This window comes from Eulemur rufifrons, chromosome 9, assembly GCF_041146395.1.
Source record: "Eulemur rufifrons isolate Redbay chromosome 9, OSU_ERuf_1, whole genome shotgun sequence".
Taxonomy (NCBI): domain Eukaryota; kingdom Metazoa; phylum Chordata; class Mammalia; order Primates; family Lemuridae; genus Eulemur; species Eulemur rufifrons.
The window spans coordinates 9125664-9153536 of NC_090991.1; the positions used below are offsets into that span (position 1 = coordinate 9125664).

General features: G+C 51.2%; 2 protein-coding genes and 1 non-coding gene across 3 annotated transcripts in view; 2 read left to right on the forward strand and 1 right to left on the reverse strand.

Annotated features, from left to right (window-relative positions):
- The window catches only part of NAA38 (N-alpha-acetyltransferase 38, NatC auxiliary subunit), a 30394-nt gene extending 29032 nt beyond the window's left edge, over nt 1-1362 (reverse strand). The window contains exon 1 of the mRNA XM_069482036.1: nt 1128-1362. The gene's annotated coding sequence lies outside the window, so the exon portion shown is untranslated. The remainder of the gene's footprint in view (nt 1-1127) is intronic.
- Nucleotides 766-26857, forward strand: CHD3 (chromodomain helicase DNA binding protein 3). Its single transcript, XM_069482031.1, has 40 exons — nt 766-1047; nt 5470-5582; nt 6389-6559; nt 6787-6911; nt 8215-8498; nt 8737-8867; nt 9024-9174; nt 9388-9581; nt 10260-10493; nt 10692-10895; nt 11420-11631; nt 12293-12424; nt 12797-12896; nt 13308-13499; nt 13643-13843; nt 14211-14348; nt 14607-14728; nt 14845-15018; nt 15135-15276; nt 15523-15654; nt 16323-16440; nt 16652-16776; nt 16977-17208; nt 17528-17694; nt 18162-18339; nt 18821-18886; nt 19696-19781; nt 19934-20067; nt 20620-20764; nt 20929-21091; nt 21185-21306; nt 21413-21548; nt 21661-21762; nt 21944-22072; nt 22480-22588; nt 22786-22918; nt 23222-23417; nt 24524-24687; nt 24938-25064; nt 25562-26857. Exons 1-40 carry the CDS (start codon nt 777-779, stop codon nt 25681-25683), a joined length of 6177 nt encoding a protein of 2058 aa, XP_069338132.1. The 5' UTR covers nt 766-776; the 3' UTR covers nt 25684-26857.
- LOC138392784 (small Cajal body-specific RNA 21) lies at nt 20200-20338 on the forward strand. Its single transcript, XR_011235058.1, has one exon. It is a non-coding gene; the product is annotated as a small Cajal body-specific RNA 21 (non-coding RNA).
- Nucleotides 26858-27873: the final 1016 nt, after the last annotated feature.

Genomic DNA, 27873 nt, shown 5'->3' on the forward strand with positions numbered 1-27873 from the left:
GGAGTTAGTCACAGCAGCCATTTTTGTTTTATGCAGAAATCCTTCATGCCCCCCCCAACACACACACACACACACACACACACACACACACTTCAGTACACAAGGAAAATATCTCTATTAATCTGTGCACTAATCAGTTATGAAAAAGGAGAAATTTGTGGGTTTCTGGGTAGAGGCTTGGAGATGGGGGTGTAACAGGGAGGAGAATGGGGGGGTGAAAAATGAAATATTAAGCCAGCCATTTTGTTTTAAAAGGGGATTTTCCCCCCTCTCCCTTTCTTTATGGAGGGGGTGGCGGTGCTGGAGGGGGGGGTTGTTTTAAAAATAATTTCAAGGCGGCCATCTTAGTGCCTCAGCTCTGAGAAATATTTCTGAGCGCCCCCCTCAGAATTTAAATATATTTAAAGCAACGGAGAGGGGGGCAGAGAGAAGTCGAAAACTTTTATATATATATATATTTTTTCTTTTTCTTTTAAAATCCCCCTTTCTTGTGCTCTTGGGAGGAAAGAGAGAGGGGAAAAAAGTCTCTCCTCAATTTTTTCCAAGAAAATTTTTGGGGGTGGTTTGGCCCCCCTCCTCAGACGGCGGCCCCGAGGGTGGGGGTTTTGGAGGGGGGTGGCCAGGGGGTTTTGGGGGCTGGGGGAGGCGGTGAGGAGGAGGACGCCGCCGCCGAAGAGGAGGAGGAGGAGGAGGAGGAGGAGGAGGTGGTGGTGGTAGCGGTGGGGGAGGCGGGCGGGCGGTGGGTGGGGGGGTGGTGGGGGGGCCAGAGCCACAGGATGGCTTCCCCTCTGAGGGACGAGGAGGAGGAGGAGGAGGAGATGGTGGTGTCGGAGGAGGAAGAAGAGGAGGAAGAAGAGGGCGACGAGGAGGAGGAGGAGGTGGAGGCGCCCGACGAGGACGATGAGGAGGACGACGACAAGGGAGTACTCGGACGCGGGCCGGGCCACGACCGGGGCCGCGACCGCCACAGCCCCCCCGGCTGCCACCTCTTCCCGCCGCCGCCGCCGCCGCCACCGCTACCCCCGCCGCCGCCGCCCCCTCCGCCAGGTAAGCAGCCGCCCCGACTCCCCCCCTAGCCCGAGTAGGAGCCGCGGGCGCGCGAGGCCGGGCGGGGGCGAGGCACCCACCGCGCGGCCGAGCCGAGGCGAATCCGCGGCGCGAATCCGGGGCTCGGGCCCGTCGCCCCGCGGCGGTTCGGGCGGTCCGGGCAGGCGGCGGCGGCAGGGCCGGGCCTCCTCCCCTCCCCCGCTGCACCCCTCCCCCGTCGCCGCTGCCGCTGCCGCCGCCGCCCCGGCTGGAGAGCGCTGGGCGCGAGCTGCGCGCGCGGTCCGGGCCACTCGGTCGCGGCTTTCGGGGGAGGAGGAGGAGGAGATATTTTTTTTACCCTCGGCGGGGAGGGGGTAGGCAGGAAACGGCCAAGGCGAAGCCAGGGCCCCCTCCCTGGCCGAACGAGGGACCGCGGAGACCCTGGCGGCCGGACGGCGGCGTGGGGGAGGGGTGCGTGGGGGAGGGGCGGCCGCGCGAGCGCCCCTCGGGCTCGGGACCCCTGTGGGGTTGGACTGAGGGAGAGTAGGGGTTCCGCGTGGGGAGCGGACCGCGGCCCTGTTTCCCTTCACTCAGGACTTGGGCAAGCAGAAGGGGAACGGTGTCCATCGGGCCCCCCTCCACCCGCGGGGACTTCGGTGCCCGCCAACTGAGGGGCGTGCGGTGGCACGCAGGGGAGGGGTCGTGTGAATGTTTGTGGGCGGCTGATGAGTAGGGGCAGGTGGTGGCCACACTCCACGCAGACCACTTCCTGGAGTAAGACTTGAGCCTACCCGCTACTCCCCCCAGCTTGCAATGGGGAGAGCAGAGTCTGGGGACCGAGCTGCCCCCAGCCCCACCCCCTTCACCTCGCCTCGGCTCTGGGCTCTTTTGTGTCAAGTGCGGGGGGGGGGCAGTCCACCCCCTCATGACCCCGCCAGTCTGGGGTGGCCGAGCTGCCCAGCTGTGACTCTCACGTGGCTGCCATTCACTGTCACTCACTCTCTGGCTGAAACCACCCACACCCTGACCACGTTGGGGGGCGTGAACTGCCCACCCAGCTGTTCTGCAGCTTGACCATCACTCAGCACCCCTTCCTTGGGATGACAAGTCCCCTGGCAGCACTCTCCAGTGGTGGAGGGGACAGACCATCCTCCTCGTGGAGGGATCGGTAGTCTTTGGGATAGGTGAGCTTGGGGAACGGAAGGGGACACCCACACCCCCAGGCCTCTGGCTGCCATGCGGCACAAATGCACCAAACTTCAAAACGGCGAACACCAGTCTCTTTGTAAAACTGTCATGTAGATCCGTGTGGCTTATGTGGCAAATGTTCCCGTCTAGCTGAGACAACCTTTGAGGGAGTGTAGGGTGCTTTCTTGTGGGTCGGGGGAAGGATATGTGTCTAATGGAAATTGGATAAAGTCTCCCCGCCCCCCCAGGCTGTCTGAAAAAGGAAAAGTTTTGAAAAAGTTATCCCAGAGAGCCCACTGCTTTCGCAGGAGGCAGAAGGAATAAAGGCTGTGGGGAAGGGGTTGCCTACAGCAGAGGTGCTGAAAATTGGGAAAGAAAGGATGTCAGGTTCTGGTAGGGGGCGGGCAGCTCTCACCTGTTTGTATGGGAACTTGGAGTGTGGTGTTTAGTCGGTTTTGGTCCGGATCTGGGTACATGAGGGGAGCGTGAAAGAACTAAGATTGAGATGGGTCTTTGTGTCTCTACTCCTCCCCTTTACCCTCTGCTTTTGAATAGACGAGAAGAAACGTCAGATGCTTTTTAAATTTTATATTTGAAATGAAAACCCACCTCTCCTCTCCCCCAGGGCAATTTTCTCTCCCTTCCGCTAAGTCAAATGAGTGACCCAGATACACCCCCTCAGATGACTTTGTGAGGTAAAACTTTGGGAAAATATTTTTAGCCCGCTCATTATTTCTGTCTACCTAAGTGTGGGGAAAATAACCCTCCTCTAAGGAAATTTATTCAGGCTGCCCTCCCTCATCCTTTTCTAGAATATGCATTTGTACATATGAGAGCTTTCCATTGTTTTCCATTCTGACTGCTTTGATTCTCACCATTTTGTTTTACATTCTTGCCCAAGACCAATTTTATCCCTTCCCCCTCTCTCCAGTCTCCCTACATTGTTAAACGTTTAAAATAATAGCACTCGTGTCGGTGGGGGAAGGGAGCAGGAAGCCAAAAACTCATTTCTTCTCCCTCCCCCTTCTGGCAAGTCTAGAGAAATAATATAACATAATATATAGATGTGATTCCTTGGGGGTGGGGGTGGGGAATGATTGTGGGTGGTGCGGAAAATTCTGGTAGTTTCTTTGCGAAAGGTCTGAAAATACAAACCCACCCCCTGCATGCAGTACGCATGTGCAGCAGACCTATTATGGTGGTTCGTTGTGGGGGAGGGAGGGGAATTTGAGAAAAAATAAATATATGTGTGAGAGATTGATGGTGAGATTAGGAGAAGAGAGGGGCGGGCGGGAGGCGAGGCTTCGGCCGAGGCTCCTCCTGCTTTCTCGTCTGCCAGGCTCCGCCCTGCGCCCTCCTCCCTGCGCCTTCCTCCCTCCCCGCCTTCCCGAGATCCGAGCCGGGGATGTGGGAGAGTCTGGGCTCCTGGCCAGCATTGAGTGGCTGCTGAGACCGAGGTGGGGACTTAGATTTGCTTTATTACCCTCCCTTGCCTTTCCTCGCCGTTCTCCGTTTGCTTCTCCCGCCACCGACGTCTGCCCAAGTTCGGGAACCTCGCGCTGGGGCGGGGCGTGGAGTGAAGCAGCCTTCAGGTCCCAGGGCTTGTGGCGCACCCCCGGCTGGTGGTGGCCTAGGCCATGTTCCTGATCCTTAGCCAGTTGGCCTGCCCTTGCCAGTGCCCTGGCGGCCTCCGTTTCCATGTTCATGTTAACCGAAGTCCCTGGGGTCAGGGGGAGCCGCTGCTCGGGTATGGCGCCTACTGACTTCCTATTACAATACCTTCCTCCTTTTTATCCCCCTACACACATACTCACACACTCCTAGAGTGTCTTCCTTGCTCAAGAGGACACAGAATGCTGGAGTTAAGAGGAAAAGTAGCATTGAAAGAAGGAGATGCCCTGATTCTGAGGCAGTAGAAACCAAGGCCTCCGGTGTTAATTGTGGCAAATTTTCTTTTGAGGAAAGAAGGATTGTGTGTCCTAGAGCAAGAGGCTGAGCCAAGCCCAGGCTTTCCTCTCCTGCAGCAGCTGCCTCTGCCTGAACAAGACAGGTCTGGCTGGTTAGTCTAGTGCTTAGTGGGGGAGGGAGGAGAACCAGGGCTCCAGGGCCCCATGTCTGTGTGGTTCCTCCGCTATGTGGGTAACTCTCTGGCCCACAAGCCACCACAGACTAGCATGGGTCACAGAGAATGAGGTAGGGGGACATCAGGGAAGAACCTGCCTAGGGCCGTCTGACAGAGACATCTGGAGAGAAAGCCAGGGACCTAGCCCTGCTGAAGCAGGTACAGGCCGCCTTCTGGATTTGTGCTCCCAAATGTGTGTGTGTACATGCATGCATTTGAGAAAGCTGATGCTAAATGTGTCTCCCTGTGCCTATGTCTTTGGTTGGATTTACCATACTGTGTGTACATGAATGGGTCAGGATGTTGGGGACAAATTTGGAGGTGGGGGGTGAGACCAGGGAACAAAGGATATGGCTCCTAAGTTCTGAAAGGGAGCAGGGATATGGAAATAGATTTGAAAGCAGATTCCAGGCTACTTGGCAGGAGGAATTGTGGAGACTTTTTTCCTGTAGGATTAGGGTGTGATGAAGGAGGCAGATGCTGTGATCCTGTGGGCAAGAAGTGAAAATGACCAGCTGAGGAATTTCTTTTCCTGCAGGACTGTGTTGGGGTGACAGGATGCCTGGTGATTATCCGAGGAAATGTAAACAGAGGCCTCCCTCTTGGCAAAAAGGATGTCAGGGCCCCAGGGTGTTAGTGTGAGAACCCAGGTGTCCACCTTTGGCTCTCCCTTCTCAGCATCTGGCCTAGGGAGCTGCCAGCTTGTGTCTCCCCACTCCAAGTGCTGGGGTCAGGCCAGGCCAGCAGCTGGGCATGGCTTCCCCAGTTCCTGGGCAGGATGCCAGCTGGCGAAGTGAGGTGGAAGGCAGGAGGAGCCCTGGCGGCGACTGAAAGGACCTGCCACAGTCAGAGCCTGTGGCCTAGAGCCTGGTCCCTTGTTAGTAGGAGGGAAGAGAAGGGAGTGGTTTGGCTGCTCATCCCTTCTGACCCCTGACCTCCCATTCAGAACCAGAGCATCCCAGAGTACTCGAAATACTCTCTGTTTGCATCCAGTGAAGGGAGGCAGGGTTTGGAGGAGTTAATGCCTGAGTTCCTAGAGAGTGGGAACTGAGGAGGTGGGGAAGGGGGCAGTCATGGGCCTCAGAGATGGAGAATGTAGAGGCTTAGGTTTTCTGGTGCTTTCTGCTCCAAAGATAAAGATGACATTCGGCTGCTACCTTCAGCGTTGGGTGTGAAGAAGAGAAAACGAGGACCCAAGAAGCAGAAAGAGAACAAGCCAGGAAAACCCCGAAAACGCAAGAAGCGTGTAAGTGTCAAGAATTCCTAACTTGGCTGGGCGTGGTGGCTCACACCTGTAATCCTAGCATTCTGGGAGGCTAAGGCAGGAGGATCACTTGAGGCCAGGAGTTCAAGACCAGCCTTAGCAAGAGTGAGACCCTGTCTCTACGAAAAATAGAAAAATTAGCCAGCCGTGGTAGTGTGCGCCTATAGTCTAGCTACTTGGGAGGCTGAAGCAGGAGGATCACTTGAGACCAGGAGTTTGAGGTTGCTGTGAGCTAGATTGTGCCACTGCACTCTAGCTGGTGTGACAGAAGGAGACTGTGTCTCACCAAAAAAAAAAAAAAAAAAAAAGCTTCCTAACTCGATAGCAAGGCTCATGAGGCCTACATTCTCAGAGACCTACCTTTCCTCTGGTCATGATTACAGGGTGGAAGGTGTGTCCTAAAGCCAGGGAGGCTTGACCCCCACTCTCACAGGCCATTGGCCTGTTATCTCACAGATCTGGGACCCTAATTTAAATCATTACAACCTAGTGAAGAGCCCAGTTGTCAACGTGACTTGCCTTAGCACCAAAGAGAAGCAGTTGAAAGCACAGGCTCTGGAGGAGGAATGCGTGAATTTAGAACTTAGCAGTCACCTGTCTTCCTGGGCCATTTATTTAGTTCTCTGTGCCTCAGTTTCCTTGTCTGTAAAAAGTGAATAAAAATAGATTAGTTACTGTCTCATAGGATTGTTGTGAAGATTAAAAGAGATAAAATATGTTATCTGCTAAGAACAGTTCCTGGAACATGGTAAGGATGAATAAATGTTATTTTTATTTTTGTTTCTTAGGATAGTGAGGAGGAATTTGGCTCGGAACGAGATGAATACCGGGAGAAGTCAGAAAGTGGGGGTAGTGAATATGGAACTGGACCAGGTCGGAAGCGAAGACGGAAGCACCGAGAAAAAAAGGAGAAGAAGACAAAGCGGCGGAAAAAAGGGGAGGGAGATGGGGGGCAAAAGGTGAGTAGAATTAGAGTGTGAGGGTGAAAAATCTGCATTAAAGATAGGCATGAGAAGAGAGGGAAAGCCCCAGAAACTATAGTTTGTGAGGGATGGGGATTGGCCTGGAGGATGGAGAGCGAAGCACGAAAGCCCAGGGAAGCTGGATCGTAGGTAGAGGCATGTGTGAGGGCCCCAGAATAGGGGCTGGAGGGGCACCCACCTCACTGAAGCCCCCTGTCTCCCAGCAGGTGGAACAAAAGTCATCAGCAACTCTGCTTCTGACCTGGGGCCTGGAGGATGTGGAGCATGTGTTCTCTGAGGAGGATTACCACACACTTACCAACTACAAAGCCTTTAGCCAGTTCATGAGGTGCGGTAGGACTGAGAAATACTCTCGAACAGACACTTTTAATTTTAGGGAGGCCCTAGTCTCTTTGGAATCTGATGAGAGCTAAGAAACTGCTCTCCAGAGAAATTCACGTATATACAAAATTCTACACATAATTTCAGGGAGCTCCTGGACTCCTGAGGACCCAAGGATCCCAGTTAAAAACTCTTCACTTAGGGGAGATCATGATTCCAGTGCTAAGTTAGAAAACTCTATAGCAACAGAATAAAGTGAGGACAGGATATAGTGAGCCGTCCCCTGCTCCAGCAGGTCCATCTTCTCCATGGCTTCTCTCTAGACTGGACCTGAGAGATACCATCAGTGTTCCTGAACTTTTTTTTGCTTGGTTATCAAGTCCTCTGCCCTGCTGCCTCCTTAGGCCCTGGTAATAATGAACATTGTGTTGTTGGCAGCAGGACCTGAGCTTCAGTGGCTCTTGAAGGAGGGTAGAGGGTAGTAGAGTAGAAAATAAAGTAGAGAATGGTGGAGATGTCTTTTGGGGGAGGCACTTTAACACAGCAGTTCTGTGCCCTGGAGGCAGCTGCTGAGGTTCAGGTCCTGGTGTCATCTTGGGCAAGTTAAAAACTTCTTTGATCCTCCATTTCCTTTTCTGTAAAATAGTAATAATAATAGTACATATATCATGTGAGTCTGTGCAGATTTGGTGGAACAATGAATGGAAGGCCCAGTACAGTCAGTGCCTGGCCCCTGGGGAATGTTCAGTAACTGGTGATTGTCGTTAGTTCTGTTACCTCTCCTACCTCACTGCTAAAAATGGTGCTTTTGTCAGCACTGTGGGTCACCCATGTCCTTACAAGAGCTCAGTTCAGTGCCCCACTCAGGGCCCGTCTCTTAGACTCCATCCCATCGGAGCCTTTCTTCAGGGCCCAAGGAACTCACCAGTAAAATGCAGAGAATCATAACAACTCAGGATTACTGTGAGGCTGAAGTAAGATATAATGTATATGAAAGTAGTTTTATGAACTGTAAAGTAGGGTGCAAAAGTAAAGTATTTTTATAGGTGTTATACTTTTTTGTTTGCTTTTTTCTTTTTTACCTTTTGTGCTTTTAAATTTTTTCTAATCTTTATGCTTTTTAAAAACTTCTTGATTTTTTAAATTTCTTTTTATTAATTTGTTTTTTTAAAATGGATGTTTTTCTTAATAGGACATATTCTCACCACCCAGGAATCCCAGCGTGTACATAGACTTAATTGATGAGGAGAGATGGCAGTGTTCCCAGACCATCTGTGAAGGGTCTGAGTTTTCTGCTTCTATATTTACAGGCCCCTAATTGCTAAGAAGAATCCTAAGATCCCAATGTCTAAGATGATGACCATCCTTGGGGCCAAGTGGAGAGAGTTCAGCGCCAACAACCCCTTCAAGGGGTCAGCAGCTGCTGTGGCGGCGGCAGCAGCAGCAGCAGCAGCAGCTGTAGCTGAGCAGGTGTCAGCTGCTGTCTCATCGGCCACCCCCATAGCACCTTCAGGACCCCCTGTCCTTCCACCACCCCCTGCTGCTGATATCCAGCCCCCACCCATCCGAAGAGCCAAAACCAAAGAGGGCAAAGGTAGGAAACCTCTCCTTCTAACAACTGTCACCCAGCCTTCTATACTGCATGTCTTCAAATTATAGTCTAGATCTCTTGCTTTCCTAGCCATGATTGCTGGAGAAGAAATGCTTTCCAGGAAGTGGGTCTTAGTGAAACCTGAGCCGGCAGAGGAGTCCAGAGGCCCCTGTGACCTCTATTGTTACAGGATGTGTTATGACCTCTGCTTTTTCTCCCTTCACTCCCACTCCTCATTCAGGTCCAGGCCATAAGAGGAGGAGTAAGAGCCCCCGAGTGCCTGACGGACGCAAGAAGCTTCGGGGAAAGAAGATGGCACCACTCAAAATCAAACTAGGGCTGCTCGGTGGGAAGAGGAAGAAGGGAGGCTCAGTGAGTGACCCCTGCCCTGTCTGCTAAACACCTGGGGGTCAAGGGCTGGCGTCTAGAGATAGGGGTCCATGAGGGCAACTGGAGCAGGAAGCCAAAGGCCTGGGGAGGGGAGTGGAATCAAGTCTGTCTTGCTGACAGCCATGGGGCTATGGGCAGTATGTTTTTCAGAGTGACGAGGGCCCCGAACCAGAGGCTGAGGAGTCAGACCTGGACAGTGGCAGTGTCCACAGTGCCTCAGGCCGGCCTGATGGCCCTGTCCGTGCCAAAAAACTAAAGAGAGGCCGGCCAGGAAGGAAGAAGAAGAAGGGTAAGGGATGTTGGCTGTGTGTGATGTTGTCAGTCTGCCTTCTTCTCATTCCTTTGTTGTCTTTCTTATTTTCAATTTTGATTTTTCTATTCAACCCTTCTCTCTCTCTCTCTCTCTTACTTTTTCTCTCTCTCCCTCCCCATTCCCCCCGATCTCTGCCTCTTTCCTTTCTTTCACCCCCATTCCGTTTGCCTCCACTGGGGTATATGACAGTCCTGGGCTGTCCTGCAGCGCCCGGGGAGGAGGAGGTTGATGGCTACGAGACGGATCACCAGGACTACTGTGAGGTGTGCCAGCAGGGTGGGGAAATTATTCTGTGCGACACCTGCCCTCGTGCCTACCACCTCGTCTGCCTTGATCCTGAGCTTGACCGGGCTCCTGAGGGCAAATGGAGCTGTCCCCACTGTGTAAGTACCTGGTACCCAGAATCTTATGGCTCTCAGGACCTACCCATCCGTCTCTCCTCCTTGGTTTCAGTTATCCTCTTCCTGCCCCTAGATGTCTGGGCTTATCAGTAGCAGATGAGATTTTCAAGTGTCCAGAATCCTAGTTTGTTCCTTTCTCTCATCCCTTTGCCTCAGAAACAACATTTTTGGAAACTGGGGTGTCCTGTTCCTTAGTTCCCACCAGTCTTCTCTGTACTTGTAAGATTCAGGTGTCCAGTCTTTGCTTGTATCTTCCAGTCTCACTCCTTATCTCTTTCTTTCTTTTTATTTTTTTTTTGAGACAGAGTCTTGCTCTGTTGCCCGGGGTAGAGTGCCATGGCGTCAGCCCAGCTCACAGCAACCTCAAAGTCCTGGGCTCAAGCAATCCTTCTGCCTCAGCCTCCCAAGTAGCTGGGACTACAGGCATGCGCCACCATGCCTGGCTAATTTTTTCTATATATTTTTAGTGTCCAGATCATTTCTTTCTATTTTTTAGTAGAAACGGGGTCTTGGTTTTGCTCAGGCTGGTCTCGAACTCCTGACCTCAAGTGATCCTCCCGCCTCGGCCTCCCAGAGTGCTAGGATTACAGGCGTGAGCCACCGTGCCCGGCCCTTATCTCTTTCTTCCATCTGTCTCTGTGTCTGTCCTTGGCCTCCCAGGAGAAGGAAGGGGTACAGTGGGAGGCCAAGGAAGAGGATGAAGAATACGAAGAGGAGGGGGAAGAAGAAGGGGAGAAGGAAGAAGAGGATGATCACATGGAGTACTGCCGTGTGTGCAAGGATGGCGGGGAGCTCCTGTGCTGTGATGCTTGCATCTCCTCCTACCACATTCACTGTCTGAACCCTCCCCTGCCTGACATCCCCAATGGTGAATGGCTGTGTCCCCGATGCACAGTGAGTGGAATCATCTCCTCTCGGTGTTTACTGTCAGACCCAACCCCCCGCCCCCCAGCCATCACTGGGGCCCAAATGTCCAACTATTCCTTTTTTTTTTTGCTCTCCCCCACGCTTGTGGGACCACTATTCTCTAATCTAATGATGGGTTCTTTCTGCCTCTTTCTTTCTTCCTTCTTGTATATGTCCATCCCAAAGTGCCCTGTGCTGAAGGGTCGTGTGCAGAAGATCCTGCATTGGCGGTGGGGGGAGCCACCTGTGGCAGTGCCAGCCCCTCAACAGACAGATGGGGATCCTGATGTCCCACCCCCCCGTCCCCTTCAAGGCAGATCGGAGCGAGAGTTCTTTGTCAAGTGGGTAGGACTGTCCTACTGGCACTGCTCTTGGGCCAAGGAGCTTCAGGTACAAGGTCCTCTCCTTTTCCTCTCCCCGTGACCCTCTGCTCCCTGCCATTCTCACTCTCTTACCCCTCTGTTCGCAGGGCTTTCATACCTTTTGTGTTGCCTATCATTTCAGGTCTTTGGTCCTCATACCCTACCTACTTGTTTAGTTTCCATATATGATTCTCTTGGTCTCCAGTCCTCTTTCTCTATCTCTATTAGCTTCGTTTCCTTAGATACAACATAGACTTTCTTAAATTTATCTCTTCTCTTTTTCCATGTTTTATCAGTATCCCCTATCTTTATAATAGCCCCATTCCCTGCCTCCTTTTCCTCATTTCAGCCCCACCCAGCCCGTCTTCTGACCCTGTTATGTCTGTTTGATTTTGTTTACTCTCTTGCTTTGGCCTTTACTGGTTCGTCTCTCATCCAGCCTCTTTCATAGCTCCCTTTCCCCATCCCACTGCCCCTGCTGGCCTCTTCCTTGTTCCCTGTCATCCTCTCTGGATAGTGGGACTATCTCTTCCTCTTTCCTCTGTGCATCAGCTGGAGATTTTCCATTTGGTAATGTACCGAAACTACCAGCGAAAGAATGACATGGATGAGCCTCCACCCCTGGACTACGGCTCTGGGGAGGATGATGGGAAGAGTGACAAGCGCAAGGTGAAAGATCCACACTATGCTGAGATGGAGGAGAAGTACTATCGCTTTGGCATCAAGCCAGAGTGGATGACTGTCCACCGTATCATCAACCACAGGTGAATCCTCGGTCTGTGGGAAGGCTGACCTGGGATATGACACTATTCTTATTGTGGTGATGGCCCCATGTTAGCATTTGTTTGTTGATTAACCAAATTATTGATCTAGCCTTGATAACTCCTGCTCGCACTTCAACCCTTCTGGCCTTGTTTCCTCCAAGAGGACAGGAGAAACCAGGAGAAAAGTCCAGCCCAGCACTGCCCCTATTGTCCTTTCCTCCTCTAATTTTGAGTAGCATAAGACATGGCACATGAGTCTGGGGATGGGGACATGAAAGCAAAACATGAGAAACATGATTCATCCATACCAATGTTTTGAGTATTTCTTTTTCATAGTACTTATTATTACCTAACATTATATTTGTTTATTTCAATGCTGCCTTCCCCAGTAGAGTATGAGTTCCATGAGGAAAATACTTACTGGCTGGGTGAACAAATGATGTTGGAATGTTTTATGATAGTAGATTTTTAGGATGCCATCCTGAAAAGGCTAGAGCGTAGTACTTCAACCATTGTAAACTCCCTTCTAGCAGCCCACCATTGGGGGTTAGGTGACAAATTCTGCATGTTTGCTAATAATTGCATTTATCAGGCCTACTTTATGTTTTTGATAAATGTTGTTTTTCTCATCCTGCTCCTCCTCTTGGCCCCCTCCCCACAGTGTGGATAAAAAGGGGAATTACCACTATCTGGTGAAGTGGAGGGACTTGCCGTATGACCAGTCCACATGGGAAGAAGACGAAATGAACATCCCTGAATATGAAGACCATAAGCAAAGCTACTGGAGACACCGGTGAGGGAGAGAGGTCATGGATCAGTGGGAGTCTGAGGCTAGTGGCATGGAAGCTAAACCTCCAGCATGAAGTAGGGACGGATTCAATCTAGAGTTTAGGGCAATGGCAGCCTGGGCTCAGTGCCTTGGGGTGGTAAAGAGACAGTGGAAGGAATGGAAATAAGATCTGCCCTGTAATGGGTAAGAGGATGCTCAGGGGTGGGGAGGGTTGCCTCTTCAGGTAAAATCCAAAGGGCAAGGGTTAAGAGCCTGGAAGAAAAGAAATGTGAGAAAATCTAGGTTATGGACAGTGGGAGGTAGGTCTGGAATGGGTTAAGAAAAGAAAAGGGGGCATCCCAAGGACCAGGCCTCATTTAGACCCTCTTTTTCCAGAGAACTAATTATGGGGGAAGACCCTGCCCAGCCCCGCAAGTATAAGAAGAAGAAGAAGGAGCTGCAGGGTGATGGGCCTCCCAGTTCTCCTACTAACGATGTGAGTCCTCTCAGTTGGCCTTTCTCCTGTTTCTGGAACCATGGTAATTGAAGATTTCCTCGGGTTTATTGACAGAACTCCCAGAGTTTCAACAAGCTCTTTGAACAGTGTGGCTCTTCCTTTAGCATTCAGCCTTGCCCCAAGAGTGGCTAACAATTTTGGCATAAGAATGAGAGAGCCACTAGAGATAGCCCACTTGGGGCTCTTTCACCATCTAGCCCGTCCCCATCGTGCTGCTGGGTATTGTTTTAAGGAATGAGGGGGAGGGACTTAAGACTAGAACTTTCATAAACTCAGGTCATAGTAGAGGGAATTATAATCCAAGTTGGTATCAGTGCTAGGGAGGAAGAGACCAATACCAGAGGAGCTGCTGACTGTTCCCTTGAGCTTTCTGACTTCTTGACTCTGCAGCCTACAGTGAAATACGAGACTCAGCCACGGTTTATCACAGCCACTGGAGGCACCCTGCACATGTATCAGCTGGAGGGGCTGAACTGGCTGCGCTTCTCATGGGCCCAGGGCACTGACACCATTCTGGCTGATGAGATGGGGCTGGGCAAGACCATACAAACCATCGTCTTCCTCTACTCACTCTATAAGGAGGTACTGGATTCTAGCCCCTGATGGGGATAGCTGGGCTGAGGCCTAGCCTGGACTAGTGGGGAGGGTAGAGGGGTGTGGCAGGCAGGGGACTGGGGTATACAACCTCAAGCCTGACTAATGGGCCCCCCACCCTTGATTCCCAGGGCCACACAAAAGGTCCCTTCCTGGTGAGTGCCCCACTCTCCACCATCATTAACTGGGAGCGGGAGTTCCAGATGTGGGCACCCAAGTTCTATGTGGTGACGTACACGGGTGACAAAGACAGCCGGGCCATTATTCGTGAGAATGAGTTCTCCTTTGAGGACAACGCCATCAAAGGTGGCAAGAAAGCTTTTAAGATGAAGGTAAGCCCCTCTACCTCATCTCTAGGAACCTCAGAACTGTCATTTCTTTGCCCCAACTAGGAATTCGGTTCCTTTATTCCCCCTTTCCCTCCTTTCCTCCACCTGTCCTTGCTCCTCTGCACTCCCATCCTAGGGATATGGCAGGTACTCCCAGAGGTATACTTGGGTCTGTCAGTACTGGACATGGGGATGGAAGTTTGGGGCTGTGGTCAGTAATCCCTGCTTACAGTTGAAGTTGGAGGACAGAATAAATGGCTCCTTTTGGGACTCACAGCCAGGACGAGGTGTCTGAGTGAAGAATGGAGGCTGGGTGCACAGGTGCATGGGTGTCAGGTAGCAGCCAAGTGGGCAACGGTTGTGTTGGCAGAGGGAGGCACAGGTGAAGTTCCATGTTCTCCTGACATCGTATGAGCTGATCACCATCGACCAAGCAGCACTTGGCTCCATCTGCTGGGCCTGTCTTGTGGTAGATGAGGCCCATCGACTCAAGAACAACCAGTCTAAGGTGAGTGAGATTCCTAGAAGAAACTTGGGGCTGTGGACTCCCACTTACCCTGGTCCTTAAAGTTCTGGGGACTTCCTGCAGTCTGGGAGGCAGGGTCCCTGGGAACCTCAGGGGAGAAGTCCAAGTTAGAAAAGGGAGAGGACCAGGGATTTGGGGCCTCTGATTCTGAGGGAATTGAGAGCAGGGGGCAGGGAAAGGTTGATGCTGTGGGTTAACCACTTGCCCCTTTCTCCTGCCTTTCCTTGCCCCATCTTCTAGTTTTTCAGGGTCCTCAATGGCTACAAGATAGATCATAAGTTGCTGCTGACAGGGACTCCACTGCAGAATAATCTGGAGGAGCTCTTCCATCTGTTGAACTTCCTCACTCCAGAGAGGTTTAAGTAAGTGGAGTGGCTAAAATGATCTGATGGAGGATTAATCTGAGGTGGAGAATAGAGCCTGAGATCAAGGGCAAGGAACTTGACAACCTGTTCACTTCTTCTCTTCTGGCTATTAGTAACTTGGAGGGCTTCCTGGAGGAGTTTGCTGACATATCCAAAGAGGACCAGATTAAGAAATTGCATGATTTGCTGGGGCCACACATGCTGCGGAGGCTCAAGGCAGACGTCTTTAAGAACATGCCAGCCAAAACAGAGCTCATCGTTCGAGTGGAGCTGAGCCCCATGCAGAAGTGAGATGCAAGGCGGACTGGACTAGGGATTGGGGATTTGGTGGCAGCTTTCCAAGTGCAATATTGTAATTGCTTCCTTTATTATGTCTCTTCTGTACCCCTATCCTGGCTTTTAGGAAATACTACAAGTACATCTTGACTCGAAATTTTGAGGCCTTGAATTCTCGAGGTGGTGGGAACCAAGTGTCTTTGCTTAACATCATGATGGACCTTAAGAAGTGCTGCAACCATCCATACCTCTTTCCTGTGGCTGCTATGGTAGATACAAAGAGCAGGGAACTGATCAAATGCCTGGTTCTCAGCATTTAGGTGGGGGCCTAGGGGGTGGGTGTTGAGCCCTAGGGGTGGGGATAGACTGGGAGGCCAGGAATTACACCCCTGAGAGGAGTAGGAATTGGAAAGCCCTGGAAGCTAGATTTGGGCTTCTGGCTTTATAGGCACGGTAAGAACATGGGGACGTGTTTCCTGACCCTCTCCTCTTCCTTATTCTTCCCTTATTTTCAGGAGTCCCCAAAACTCCCCAGTGGGGCTTATGAGGGTGGGGCACTTATTAAGTCGTCTGGGAAGCTCATGCTGCTGCAGAAGATGTTGCGGAAGCTGAAGGAGCAAGGACACAGAGTACTCATCTTCTCGCAGGTAACCCATCGCCTTAACTCTCTCTTTATATCTGCTTTCTGTTCCCTCTCCTTACCTTCCAGACTTTAATTCCTTACCTCCTTCCTGTTGCTGCTCTGGTGTGATAGATTAGGAGGTTCCACCTATAAGAGTTTCTGGTATAGCTAGTTCATTCTTGGCCTCTGATCCCTGTTCTTAAATCTGTTAGAAGTTTTAGTCCAGTTCCTTTTAAGATGACTGGGGGAGGGGTGTGGGTTAGCCATCTGCCTTCTCCCTGGGGGTCTCTGGGACGGGTACTATTTCATAACCTTATGGGAGGGTGAGGGGCACGGATCTTTTGGAAATTTGATTAAAGCTATAGGTCCATTCTCCAGAAAACTTCACATACAATTATATAATTTTATACAAATTTTCAGGCTGTTTCTAAATTTCCCTGAAAACTTTAATGGTTCTCAGAGGAGAACCTCTGCCATAAGAGAAATGACCTTAAAGCAAAAGAGTGTGGCAAGAATATGGAATAATGAGGATCTGGGGAGTAGGGGAATAGGTGTCTTAAGGGTGCTTAAGACAGGGCAGAGGTTCAAGTGTAAGGATTGGGGTAGAGTTAGAGTGAAGGGATAGTTAGAATAGACAGGCCATCCCACTGACTCATCATTCTAGACTCCTTCCTTTTCTCTTTCTTGTTCTAGATGACCAAAATGTTAGACTTGCTAGAGGACTTCTTAGACTATGAAGGCTACAAATATGAGCGCATTGATGGTGGCATCACTGGTGCCCTAAGGCAGGAGGCCATCGATCGGTTCAATGGTGAGGGGGAGATGCCTTGGTCCCTGGTAGGTATGGGAGGCCCAAGGAACCTGTGCTAGGTCCCTGGTATGGGAGGGGGACTGGTGTGGATATTGGACACCTAGGCTTTGAGTTGGGGCCATGGTTGTTTATAGTCAGGGAACATCTAGGAGCAGATGGACAGAACTACTGGGTACAAGAAAAACCTGATCTCCTAACTCTCACTTCCTAGCTCCTGGGGCACAACAATTCTGCTTCCTCCTGTCCACGCGAGCTGGGGGCTTAGGCATCAATCTGGCCACTGCTGACACTGTCATCATCTTTGATTCTGACTGGAACCCCCATAATGACATCCAGGTGGGAATTCACATCCTGGAACCCCTGCACCACTTAGCAAGCAGATGTGGGATCACGGAGGGGGCTGTTCTCTGGGGTCAGATATAAACCTCTTCAGGGAGAGAAGAAGACCCTTTTATGCCAGCCTTCTTGCCCAAGTATGTGGGCAGCTTCTCCTCTGCAACTTCTCTGGCCCACCCCCACTTTCTCCCACCTTGCAGGCCTTCAGCCGGGCTCATCGGATCGGCCAGGCCAACAAAGTGATGATTTACCGGTTTGTGACTCGAGCGTCAGTGGAAGAGCGAATCACACAAGTGGCCAAGAGAAAGATGATGCTGACACACCTGGTGGTGCGGCCTGGCCTGGGCTCCAAGGCAGGCTCCATGTCCAAGCAGGAGCTTGACGACATCCTCAAATTTGGCACCGAGGAGCTGTTTAAGGATGAAAATGAGGGTGAGAACCTTTTTTGCAGCTCCGTGAGAGCAGGCCCTTGCTCTCTCACAAGCACTGCTCTTCTCCGCCCCCTGGAGTGGGGGGCGGGGGAGAACTCCTCTCTGCAGCCTTTGAAGAAGAGCTTTCTTCTCAGTAGTTCTTGGAGGAAGGTTGGCCTCTTTCCTTGCCTGCAGGGTTACAACAGAAAACCCTCAACGTTGGCTCCCAGGGAAAGAGCCTTCTCCAGCGCTCCCGTGAAAAGGAAGCAGAGTAGAGGCTTTCCTCTGGCCTTTCTAAGTTGTGCTTAAGGTTGGAACCCAGATTTCCCTTTGTTCACCAGGGGAGAACAAGGAGGAGGACAGCAGTGTGATTCACTATGACAATGAGGCCATCGCTCGGCTGTTGGACCGGAATCAGGATGCAACTGAGGACACCGATGTGCAGAACATGAACGAGTATCTCAGCTCCTTCAAGGTGGCACAGTATGTTGTGCGGGAAGAAGACAAGGTGAGAGGCTTTGGGGCCAGACATGGTCTATCCCAGGCCATCCCTGAAGGGCAGTGTCCTTTACTAGGCTTTAAAATAGGGGAGTCCCCCTTCATTCTTATTTTTGATTTGTTTTCTTACCCTAATACCCAGTAAAGAGCAGTAGTGGACCTCAAATGACTTCTTAGTCTAACAGAGACTTAGGCACAGAAAGTATTGGTAAACACACAAGGGTATGTTCTGAGTCAGTGCAGGAGAAATGCAGAAGGGATTAGAGGAGAGATTTAGAGAAGAGGGCAAGAACAAGGAGGAGAAGCATATTGCAGTTAAGAGATACGGAAAATGTGCAATGTCCAGAAAATTTATGCAGAGTTAAGATCTAGGAGCAGTTAGACTGGATTCAGCTGAGACAGGAGACTAGGAATTTTGTTGTGGTGGAAGGACTGGTGAAGAAAGAGGCTGCCAGCATTAATTCTGCTGCCCTTCAGATTGAGGAAATCGAGCGAGAGATTATCAAGCAGGAGGAGAATGTGGATCCTGACTACTGGGAGAAGCTTCTAAGGCATCACTATGAACAACAGCAGGAAGACCTAGCCCGGAATCTAGGCAAAGGCAAGCGGGTTCGCAAGCAAGTTAACTACAATGATGCTGCTCAGGAGGACCAAGGTGAGGACTGCCCCAGATGCAAGAAGTGAAAAGGAAAGAAGTGATGAGGCTTGGAGGCTGGGGCTATTTAGAGGAAAAGAGAGAGGCCTAGAGGTCAGAGCCTTCCCCTCCTAAAAGAGAGAGCTTAGGTACGGTCATTAGAAACTACCTGGAGACCAGGTGGGTTTACAGGTGACTTAAACTATCTATCTGGTGGTTGCAAAGGGATCCTGTGGACACCCAGGGGTCATTGCTTAGAGAATGGTCAGTAGGAGTCAGAGTGGCAGAGGTACTCAGAGACTGAAGGTGGATGATGGGTAGAGATGGTTCAGGACACATGGCTCTACAGTCAGACTGCAGGCAGTGATCCAGCAACCATCAGAAGGGCCAAGGCCACAGTAGAGGTAGATGAGTCTCCTAGGGAGGAATCCAGGCAGGAAGAGCCACAGCACAGGCTTATCCAGATAGTCTTCACTGACCACTGAGCCCTCTATCCTTACAGATAACCAGTCAGAATATTCGGTGGGGTCAGAGGAGGAGGATGAAGACTTCGATGAACGTCCTGAAGGTGGCATTTGTTTTCCTGACTTTACCTCAGCTCTTCCCATTTCATTTCCCAGTTTCCTTGAAGCCCACTGTTTTTATACAAATAAAAAATGTTGGCCGGGCGCGGTGGCTCACGCCTGTAATCCTAGCACTCTGGGAGGCCGAGGCGGGTGGATCGCTCAAGGTCAGGAGTTCGAGACCAGCCTGAGCGAGACCCCGTCTCTACTAAAAATAGAAAGACATTATATGGACAACTAAAAATCTATATAGAAAAAATTAGCCGGGCATGGTGGCGCATGCCTGTAGTCCCAGCTACTCGGGAGGCTGAGGCAGTAGGATCGCTTAAGCCGAGGAGTCTGAGGTTGCTGTGAGCTAAGCTGACGCCACGGCACTCACTCTAGCCTGGGCAACAAAGTGAGACTCTGTCTCAACAAAAAAAAAAAAAAAAAAAAAAAAAGTCTTCTTTTTTTGGAAAAACTAAAGATTGGAAATAAGGGGAAAGGAAGAAATGTTCATAATCTCTCCACTGTTAAAATTTGGAGTGTAGAACCACATAGCCTTCAATGCCTAGGTCAAGAAAGTTTACATCATTTTACATTCCCACTGGTAATCTTCCTGTGTCAAATATTTGCTATTTATTTTTAAATATGACCTGATACTTTTTAGGATCACTGGGTTAGTAGTTCTGGAAGTGCTTGGAAAAGAATTAGAAGTGCTTCAAACATGACACAGGCCGTTCTTGTGTTCTGTGTCTTGTGGGAATGGGGTGTTGAGGGAGGACTGGTGCTCAGAGGAGATGGATCAACTAACCAGTGTCAACCCCACCCTCAGGGCGTCGACAGTCAAAGCGGCAGCTCCGGAATGAAAAGGATAAGCCACTGCCTCCACTTCTGGCCCGAGTTGGGGGCAACATCGAGGTGAGAGTTGGACCCAGACCTCTCTGAGTGCTCTAAGGAGAGAATGAGGGTTAGGGGTTGGAAATTGGGGCCTGGGTCACTGATGACAGAAGGAACCAAGACCTATGACTCCCTGCACATTCATCACCACTGCTTCCTTGCTCCACCCTCAGGTGTTGGGATTCAACACTCGTCAGCGGAAGGCTTTCCTCAACGCTGTGATGCGCTGGGGGATGCCACCACAGGATGCCTTCACCACACAGTGGCTGGTGCGGGACCTGAGGGGCAAGACTGAGAAGGAGTTTAAGTGAGTGTGGGTGATATGGAGCCGAGTTGGATGCAAGGGCAAGAGCTTTGGCTGTTACTTTTTTCCTCTTGGCCGCCATATGATGTGACCTTACTCAACTGATCATCACCCTCTCTGCCATACAATGCCTCCTGGCTTGGTTTCCTGGGGGGTGGACTCAGCCTACTCCACCTCCCCTCAGCCGAGCCTAGAGTAGAGGGGCCAGGCATCCTCTCCCGGGGAGAGGCGTTTACGTAAGGAGCCTCGCCTGGGCTGTCCTGGCCTCACATTTACTTGGCCACGATAACCTGGCAGGTGGAGCTGGTGAAAAGGATGAAGAGCTAACTGATGGGGCCCAGGAATGAAGTACCCAGAGCAAGGAGACAGGAAAGACAGGGGAGAGGCCATTGAGGCAGTTACAGTTTAAAGGGCTGGTAACAGAGTAAAAGGCCCAGGGGAGCCCTGGAGCACCTGGGGAGTTTGAGGGTTAGGGGTTTAGTAATCCCTATGCCTCCGTCACTGCTCTGTACCCCTTCTAAGGCTCCCCTCTCCTCTCACTCCCATGCTCCTTAGGGCCTATGTGTCTTTGTTCATGCGCCATCTATGTGAACCTGGGGCAGACGGCTCTGAAACCTTTGCTGATGGGGTCCCTCGGGAGGGACTGAGTCGCCAGCAGGTGTTGACCCGCATTGGAGTCATGTCTCTAGTCAAGAAGAAGGTATCAGTTTTCCTCTCACCCAAATAATCAAGCTGGCCACTTAGGCTCTGTCCTTCCTCTCCCTTCTGTTCCTGAGTTCTAGACTCATGGTGGTGCAAGACAGAGGGGACCAGGGCTTCCTGCGTGTCCAGTGCCTGGAGCTGACCCCCATCCCTCTACCCCAGGTACAGGAGTTTGAGCACATCAATGGGCGCTGGTCAATGCCGGAGCTGATGCCTGACCCCAGTGCTGACTCCAAGCGTTCTTCCAGAGCCTCCTCTCCTACCAAAACGTCCCCCACCACTCCTGAGGCTTCTGCTACCAACAGTCCCTGCACCTCTAAACCTGGTAATCAGGAGTCAGAATGATGGGAGAGACAAAAATGGGGTCAGGAGTCAGGGTAGGGAAACCTCTGCCTTCCTCACTCTGCCCTCCCTGCAGCTACTCCAGCTCCAAGTGAGAAGGGAGAGGGCCTAAGGACACCTCTTGAGAAGGAGGAAGCTGAAAACCAGGAGGAGAAGCCAGAGAAGAATAGCAAAATTGGGGAGAAGATGGAGACAGAGGTGTGTGGCTCACCTGGCTTCCCCCAGGGAGGAGTAGTGGGGGGATCTTGAATGCCAGGTGCCTGGGAGCCCTTTGGCTCATCCTGACTCCCTTGTCCTCTTCTAGGCTGATGTCCCCAGCCCAGCTCCATCTCTTGGGGAGCGGCTGGAGCCAAGGAAGATTCCTTTAGAGGATGACTTGCCAGGGGTACTTGGAGAGATGGAGCCTGAACCTGGGTACCGAGGGGACAGAGAGAAGTCAGGTAGGTGCATGGCCTTAGGGATGATGGGGGATTAGAATATGGGGGTTCTATTTTCTGGGGTCAGGGGACGAGGGTGACATCCTCCCTTCCTATCCCCTACCCCCTCCCACAGCCACAGAATCGACGCCAGGAGAAAGGGGGGAGGAGAAGCCGTTGGATGGACAGGAGCACAGGGAGAGGCCGGAGGGGGAAGCAGGGGATTTGGGCAAGAGAGGTAATGGGTGGAAAGAATGGACCCCTGGGTCCAAGAGGGCATCAGGGGAGGTGGAGTCTGGGGGAGCGAATGCTTGGGTCCTGGGTGGGTAGCTGCTCAGTACAGTACAGGTAGTAAGTAGTCTTGGGGCCTGGAAGTAGACTGTCCTGAGTCATGAGCTTTGCCCAATCTGTCCTAGCAGAAGATGTAAAAGGTGACCGGGAGCTTCGACCAGGGCCTCCTCGAGACGAGCCACGGTCCAATGGGCGACGCGAGGAGAAGACAGAGAAGCCCCGGTTCATGTTCAATATTGCAGATGGTGGTTTCACAGGTGGGGAGAGTTCTTGCTTCTCTCTGTTCCTCAGTGGGGTTTGCTCACCCTTGTGGGGTTTGCTCACCCTTGTGGGGTTTCTCATTTTGCCTGAGGCTTCCTGCTACCTTTAATTCCAAGTAACTTCCAATGAAGTGGTGCATGCTGACTCTTATCCTTGCTGTAAATCTTTAAGTGTACCTCCTACTGCCAGAGCTGTCTCTAATTCCACCTTTATTCTTAATCCTAACTTGAACCTTGTTCACAACTAATTCCATTCCTAACCCCTAGCTTCACCTTTACCCATTCTTCTTACGGAGCTCTTAGTACTCTTCCATTATTCTGTTTCTGCGTCTCTACCTGTCTTTTGAGCTGCGTATGGTTTACGAACCCCTGATACCCTCTTCTGTCTGCTGCCCTCTTTTCAGAGCTTCACACGCTATGGCAGAATGAGGAACGGGCAGCTATTTCCTCGGGGAAACTCAATGAAATCTGGCACCGAAGACATGACTATTGGCTTCTGGCTGGGATTGTCCTGTATCCTTTGATACAAATACAAGAAGGAAAGTGTTCTCTCAACCTGGAAAGAGGGGAACTATAGTGAAGACAAGTTCACATCCAGGGAAGGGGTGTTCATGCCGTACTTCAGGGAGATCAGGCCAAAGGGAAGAAGTGTTTACAGCCAAGCCCATCCCTGTTAAATTCCTTGATGGTCCCCTTTCCTTCATCGGCAGCCATGGCTATGCACGGTGGCAAGACATTCAGAATGATGCTCAGTTTGCCATTATCAACGAGCCATTTAAAACTGAAGCCAACAAGGGGAACTTTCTGGAGATGAAAAATAAGTTCCTGGCCCGGAGGTTCAAGGTGGGAATGAGGGAGGAGAGGAACAGGATTGTAGAGGGGCTTGGTTGGAAGTGAGACTAGACCTGGTCAGAACCTAGGGAAGAAGGTTGAGGCAATGCTTGAGGCCAAGACCAAAGTGTAACCCTTGTGTTTGAGACTCTGGTCAGGGTCAGGGTTGATGCTGGGTTGTAGTTGGTGTGGAGCTGGGGTGCTCTGGGCCAGCAGTGAGGGCAGGGTGGGTCTCCAGTGCTGTGTCTGTCCCCTCCTTCGCTTACCCACTGCTGGCAGAGCCCTGTGTTCAACCCCCAATCCCTGGTCCCTCAGCTCCTGGAGCAGGCGCTGGTGATCGAGGAGCAGCTGCGGCGGGCGGCCTACCTGAACCTGTCACAGGAGCCGGCGCACCCCGCCATGGCCCTCCACGCCCGCTTCGCCGAGGCCGAGTGCCTGGCCGAGAGCCACCAGCACCTCTCCAAGGAGTCGCTGGCGGGGAACAAGCCGGCCAACGCCGTCCTGCACAAGGGTAAGGGCCGCGGCGGCCCCGCGCGGGGGAGGGCCCACAACGCTGCGTAAGTCTTCACCCCGCACCCCTCAAAATCTTCCCCCCAACCCTTTTACCCTCTGAACCACCCCCCTCTGACCTCTAACCCCGCCCCCGACCTACCTGACACCCCCTTGGTTTTTAGCCTCTAGGACTTGTGCAAGCAAACCCTCATCCATGCCTGATAGTATTCACATGAGTGCCCAATAAAGACACCTCCCCAGACTTCATGTCCCCCCACACAGTGGGACCTCTTCACTGGCAGTGGAATTGCACGCCTGCCATACTGCTAGCACCATCCAGTTCGGGGCCTTGGCCTATATATATGCCACCATCCAATTCGGGGCCTTGGCCTATATATATGCCACAAAAATCCTTGGCTCTTATTCCACAAATCACATTCCCTCACATCTCATTCACCCCATGAGGCAGAAACTACCACCCATCTGACCTTCTGATCCTACCCCACAAAACTTCCCTTTGACCTTCAACCCTTCCTCCCATCCCCTCTTACCTTGATAATGATAGATGAAATCCCAGAGCCCTCTAACCATTTAATCCTGTCTGATGTAGTAACTGATTCCTGGCCCCTTTGATCCCTGTTCTAATTCCTTGAATCCGTAATACTGACCTTCTAACCTCCCTTTCCCCTTACGTATTAAAACCTTGATTCCTTAAAGCTTTGATACCACTTACCACCTCCCATGCCTCCTATTTCCTCCCCATCATCCCCAACCCTAAACCTGGCTCTTCCAGTATGGGATGTTCTGACGACTCCCCGCCCCCATGTTTTCCAATATCCTCTCCTCTCTCCCTTTTCTCCATATTCCCTTTTTCTCACTTCCTTTTCTCCATCTGTCCTCTGTGGTGATGTGGTCTCTCTCTTTTCCTGACACTTTTTCTTTTCCTCTGAGTTGCTTCTTTCTTTTGTCTACTTCTGTCACTTTCTTGGTCTCTGGTTCTTTGATGTCTGTGTCCTCTTCTTTTTCTGACTATGTCTGTCCATCTGACTCCTCTCTTTTTCTGGCTCCATCTCTCTCTTTCCCTGTCTTTTTCTTGCCCTTCTTTCTCCGTGGCCCGGGCCCCAGTTCTGAACCAGCTGGAGGAGTTGCTGAGCGACATGAAGGCGGACGTGACCCGCCTGCCAGCCACGCTGTCCCGAATACCCCCCATCGCAGCCCGCCTTCAGATGTCCGAGCGCAGCATCCTCAGCCGGCTGGCCAGCAAGGGCACGGAGCCTCACCCCACACCGGTAACCCTCTTTCCCCCTAACTCGTTTTCCCTGTTGGTGTTCCTCCTGCACACATATAAACACTTCCACCAGAATCCTATACAATGTGGAAAAACAACTTGATAGAACACAGTCTGCATCCTTAAGTGAGTCTCCCTGCCTGTATGTTACATCCTCAGTAGTTCTGGAGTGTGGCTCATAATGTCTCCCCTACAGCTTCCTTTCACATACTGTGGACTAACTCTTAACTTCAGCTTGCTCTCTATTCCAGGCCTTCCCCCCGGGTCCCTACGCTACACCTCCGGGGTACGGGGTGGCGTTCAGCACCGCACCCGTAGGGGCCCTGGCCGCCGCAGGCGCCAATTACAGCCAGATGCCTGCAGGGTCCTTCATCACAGGTCAGCTGGTAGTTTCCTACTCCCTGCTTCTCCCTCTCCTCCTTTGCCAAGCTTCATCCCTGCTCAGCTGCCCTTTCACTGCTCCAATCCATCTCATGTCCTTGGCCATATCTAGTGTTTTATGGAGTAGAATTGTTCTTGGCTTTGTTCTTCCCATCCCTTTCTTAAGCCCTCTTCTATCCCCATTGTCAAAACCTCCTCCAGGGTTTTAGTGGTTCTCTGGTTTGGTATCTTCTACCCAAGCCTCCTCCATCTGGGTTACTTCAAAGAAAAGTGAATATGAAATCAGAAGGGGTATAGTGAGTTAGAACATGTTCAGTCATGTGGTACAAAGTGGAATCTCAGGGAGAGGGGTTCATCCTGGTCTTCCCACCCAAAATGACCTGGGACAACAGGAAGTGGCAGGAGGTGACCTAGAAGTGAGAATATAGTATTGCCAGAAAGTGATGTTTGGGAATGATGTGGGATTGACCTTTCCTTACCCCCTTCCCAAACAGCCGCCACCAACGGCCCTCCAGTGCTGGTGAAGAAGGAGAAGGAAATGGTGGGGGCCTTGGTGTCAGACGGGCTGGATCGGAAGGAGCCCCGAGCCGGGGAGGTGATCTGTATAGACGACTGACTGGATCCCAGGCCTGCCCTTCACCCAGGCCCCGTCCCCGAGGCCGACCCCCAGCTCAGGCTCTGGGGCCTACTGCTAACCCTCCGCCTTCCCCACCCCTTGGGTCACCGCTGGGCTAGGAGCCCCTTTGCCCCTCTCTACAGCTCCTCTCTTCAAGAAGGGCCCTTTGTCTTTCTCCACTCCCATGCACCTTTCCCACCAAGCTTTGAAGACTGTGCTGGTGAGAAGAGGTCTGGGTGGGAGATGGTTAGCAGGGTTTTCTGAGTACTTTTACCCACTGCCCCCCACCGAATATACGCAGCTTCCCAATAAATGGTTGTGGGGAGAAAAGAGGTGGAGCCTCCCCCGTCTTTTTTCCTGCAATACCAGCTCCATCTCCTGCAGAAATGGGGGATTAGCCTTGCCTGGCCTTTAGGACTTTATGGGGAAAAGAGCTTTGAAGAGAGGAGGTGGACTTTTAGAGAGGGATGAAATTGAGCTCTGGGAGGGAAGAAGGGAAGAGAAGGGGTGGCTGCATGTTACCTTCCCCTACTTCTGCCCGTATGGAGGGTGGAGCAGTTACCAAGAAGGGAGTCAATTGCTGTTCAGCCTCAGAATAAAGGCGCCATTCACTGGCTCAGTTACCTCCTGTGTACCAGCATCTTGTGTTGGGAATCTTTTCCCCTCTCCCTAGGGACCAAGCACCACCCCTACAAAAAGAGTAATGGTTGGGTGATACTCCCTCAAGCCAAAGAGGAGCTCCCCAACCTGTTCTAGGAACCCAGGTAACCTAGAAGGGTGGGAGAGAATATAGCAGGCCAGACATGGAGGAAGCCCCCAGCTCTGGGGCTCAGTCCCTGGAGGACTTACACCTTCCCCCTTCATGGCCTGGATACAGACTAAATTTGAGTAGGTCAGGCAGGGGGCCTAGTCAGGGCCTTGGGACCTACCTTGCCTTTGGGACCAGAGCAAAATAGTGGAGGGCAGGCTAGGGAGAGGTGGGCACATCCCCCTTCCCAGGAAGGGCCGGGGAGAGTGGCAGTTTGCATGGCGAACCCCCCACTTCCTCTTCGCTGCCCCTTCACTTTCTTGCTGCCCCTTTCCCAGTCTCTCTTCACACCCACTCTTGGTCTGTCCTGATCCCCTCTTCTGTATCAGGTTTATTGGTTGTACATATAAATTATACTTTCCTTTCTGTGTGCTCTGTTATTTTTGACTGGGGGGAGTTCTTGTTGGGGGGAGGGATAAGAAGCATTGTTGCTTTCTGCCATTTCATATTATCTATCTTTTTCTTTTTTTAAAATCTTGTGACTTTGTCCTTTTCTTCATTTTTATCTCTTAGATCATTCACTAAAACTGAGGCTTTTTTCCCAACCCTAGCCACGTGATGCGCTGTGTAGAGATGAAGGGTGAGCAGCAAATACCTTTGTGGCCTCCAGAGAACAGGACTTACTGGGCAGAAGTGTAGTGGGAGGAGTACTGCCTTTCAGCCACCCTTTGGATCATCCTTTTCTCCTTCAGATTGCTTAGTTCCCCTCAGAGTCAGTAGAGGTCACTACAGCTCCACAGGTTCAGTTCCAATATGAAGCAGAGTCACACACTTTTATTAAGGAATTGAGGGCCAAACCTGTGTAACTTGCCAAAAGATTTGAACTGCTAGACATGTCCTTGACATTTATTGTTCACTAACAGAGCCTCTTAGAGGTTGAAAGAAGCCACTATATTTTTTTAAAAAAGATATAAATCCAACAAATATTTATTGAGTACCTACTATACATTAATACTGCTGTTGGCCCTGGAAATAAAACAGTCACAAGTCAGTCACTGCTCCCATGGAGCTTACACTCCAGTGGGGGACACCCGCAAAACATGAAATATCAGAAAATAAAAAAAGTAAAAATAAAACAAAGTGTTAATGTTAGCAAAGGATGGGGGAAGGGGCTCTGCTAGGCTGAATGATGAGAAAGTCCTCCCCAAAGAGAGGACATTTAAGCTAAGACAAGGACAGGAAAATGGTTATAAAAATTGAGGTATACCCCATAAATACAATTATGATTTGTTGATCAAAAATAATCCTAACTTAAAAAGTCTGGAGACACCTAAGAAAATTGAGGTTAATAAGTTCACATTTTTAACCAAGGAAAATGTAACACAGTAAGATTTCTTCAGGAACAGAATATTACTTTAAAACTTTGAGTAAAATGGTGTATC

What these genes read in the sequence shown, in the direction of transcription:
- CHD3 (XM_069482031.1), top strand. Translation starts at nt 777, where the DNA reads ATGGCTTCCCCTCTGAGGGACGAGGAGGAGGAGGAGGAGGAGATGGTG. An exon ending in TCTTTCCTGTGGCTGCTATG is followed by an intron (nt 15,277 to 15,522) that starts GTAGATACAAAG and finishes CCTTATTTTCAG; the next exon opens with GAGTCCCCAAAACTCCCCAG. An exon ending in AGGGGACAGAGAGAAGTCAG is followed by an intron (nt 21,549 to 21,660) that starts GTAGGTGCATGG and finishes CCCCTCCCACAG; the next exon opens with CCACAGAATCGACGCCAGGA.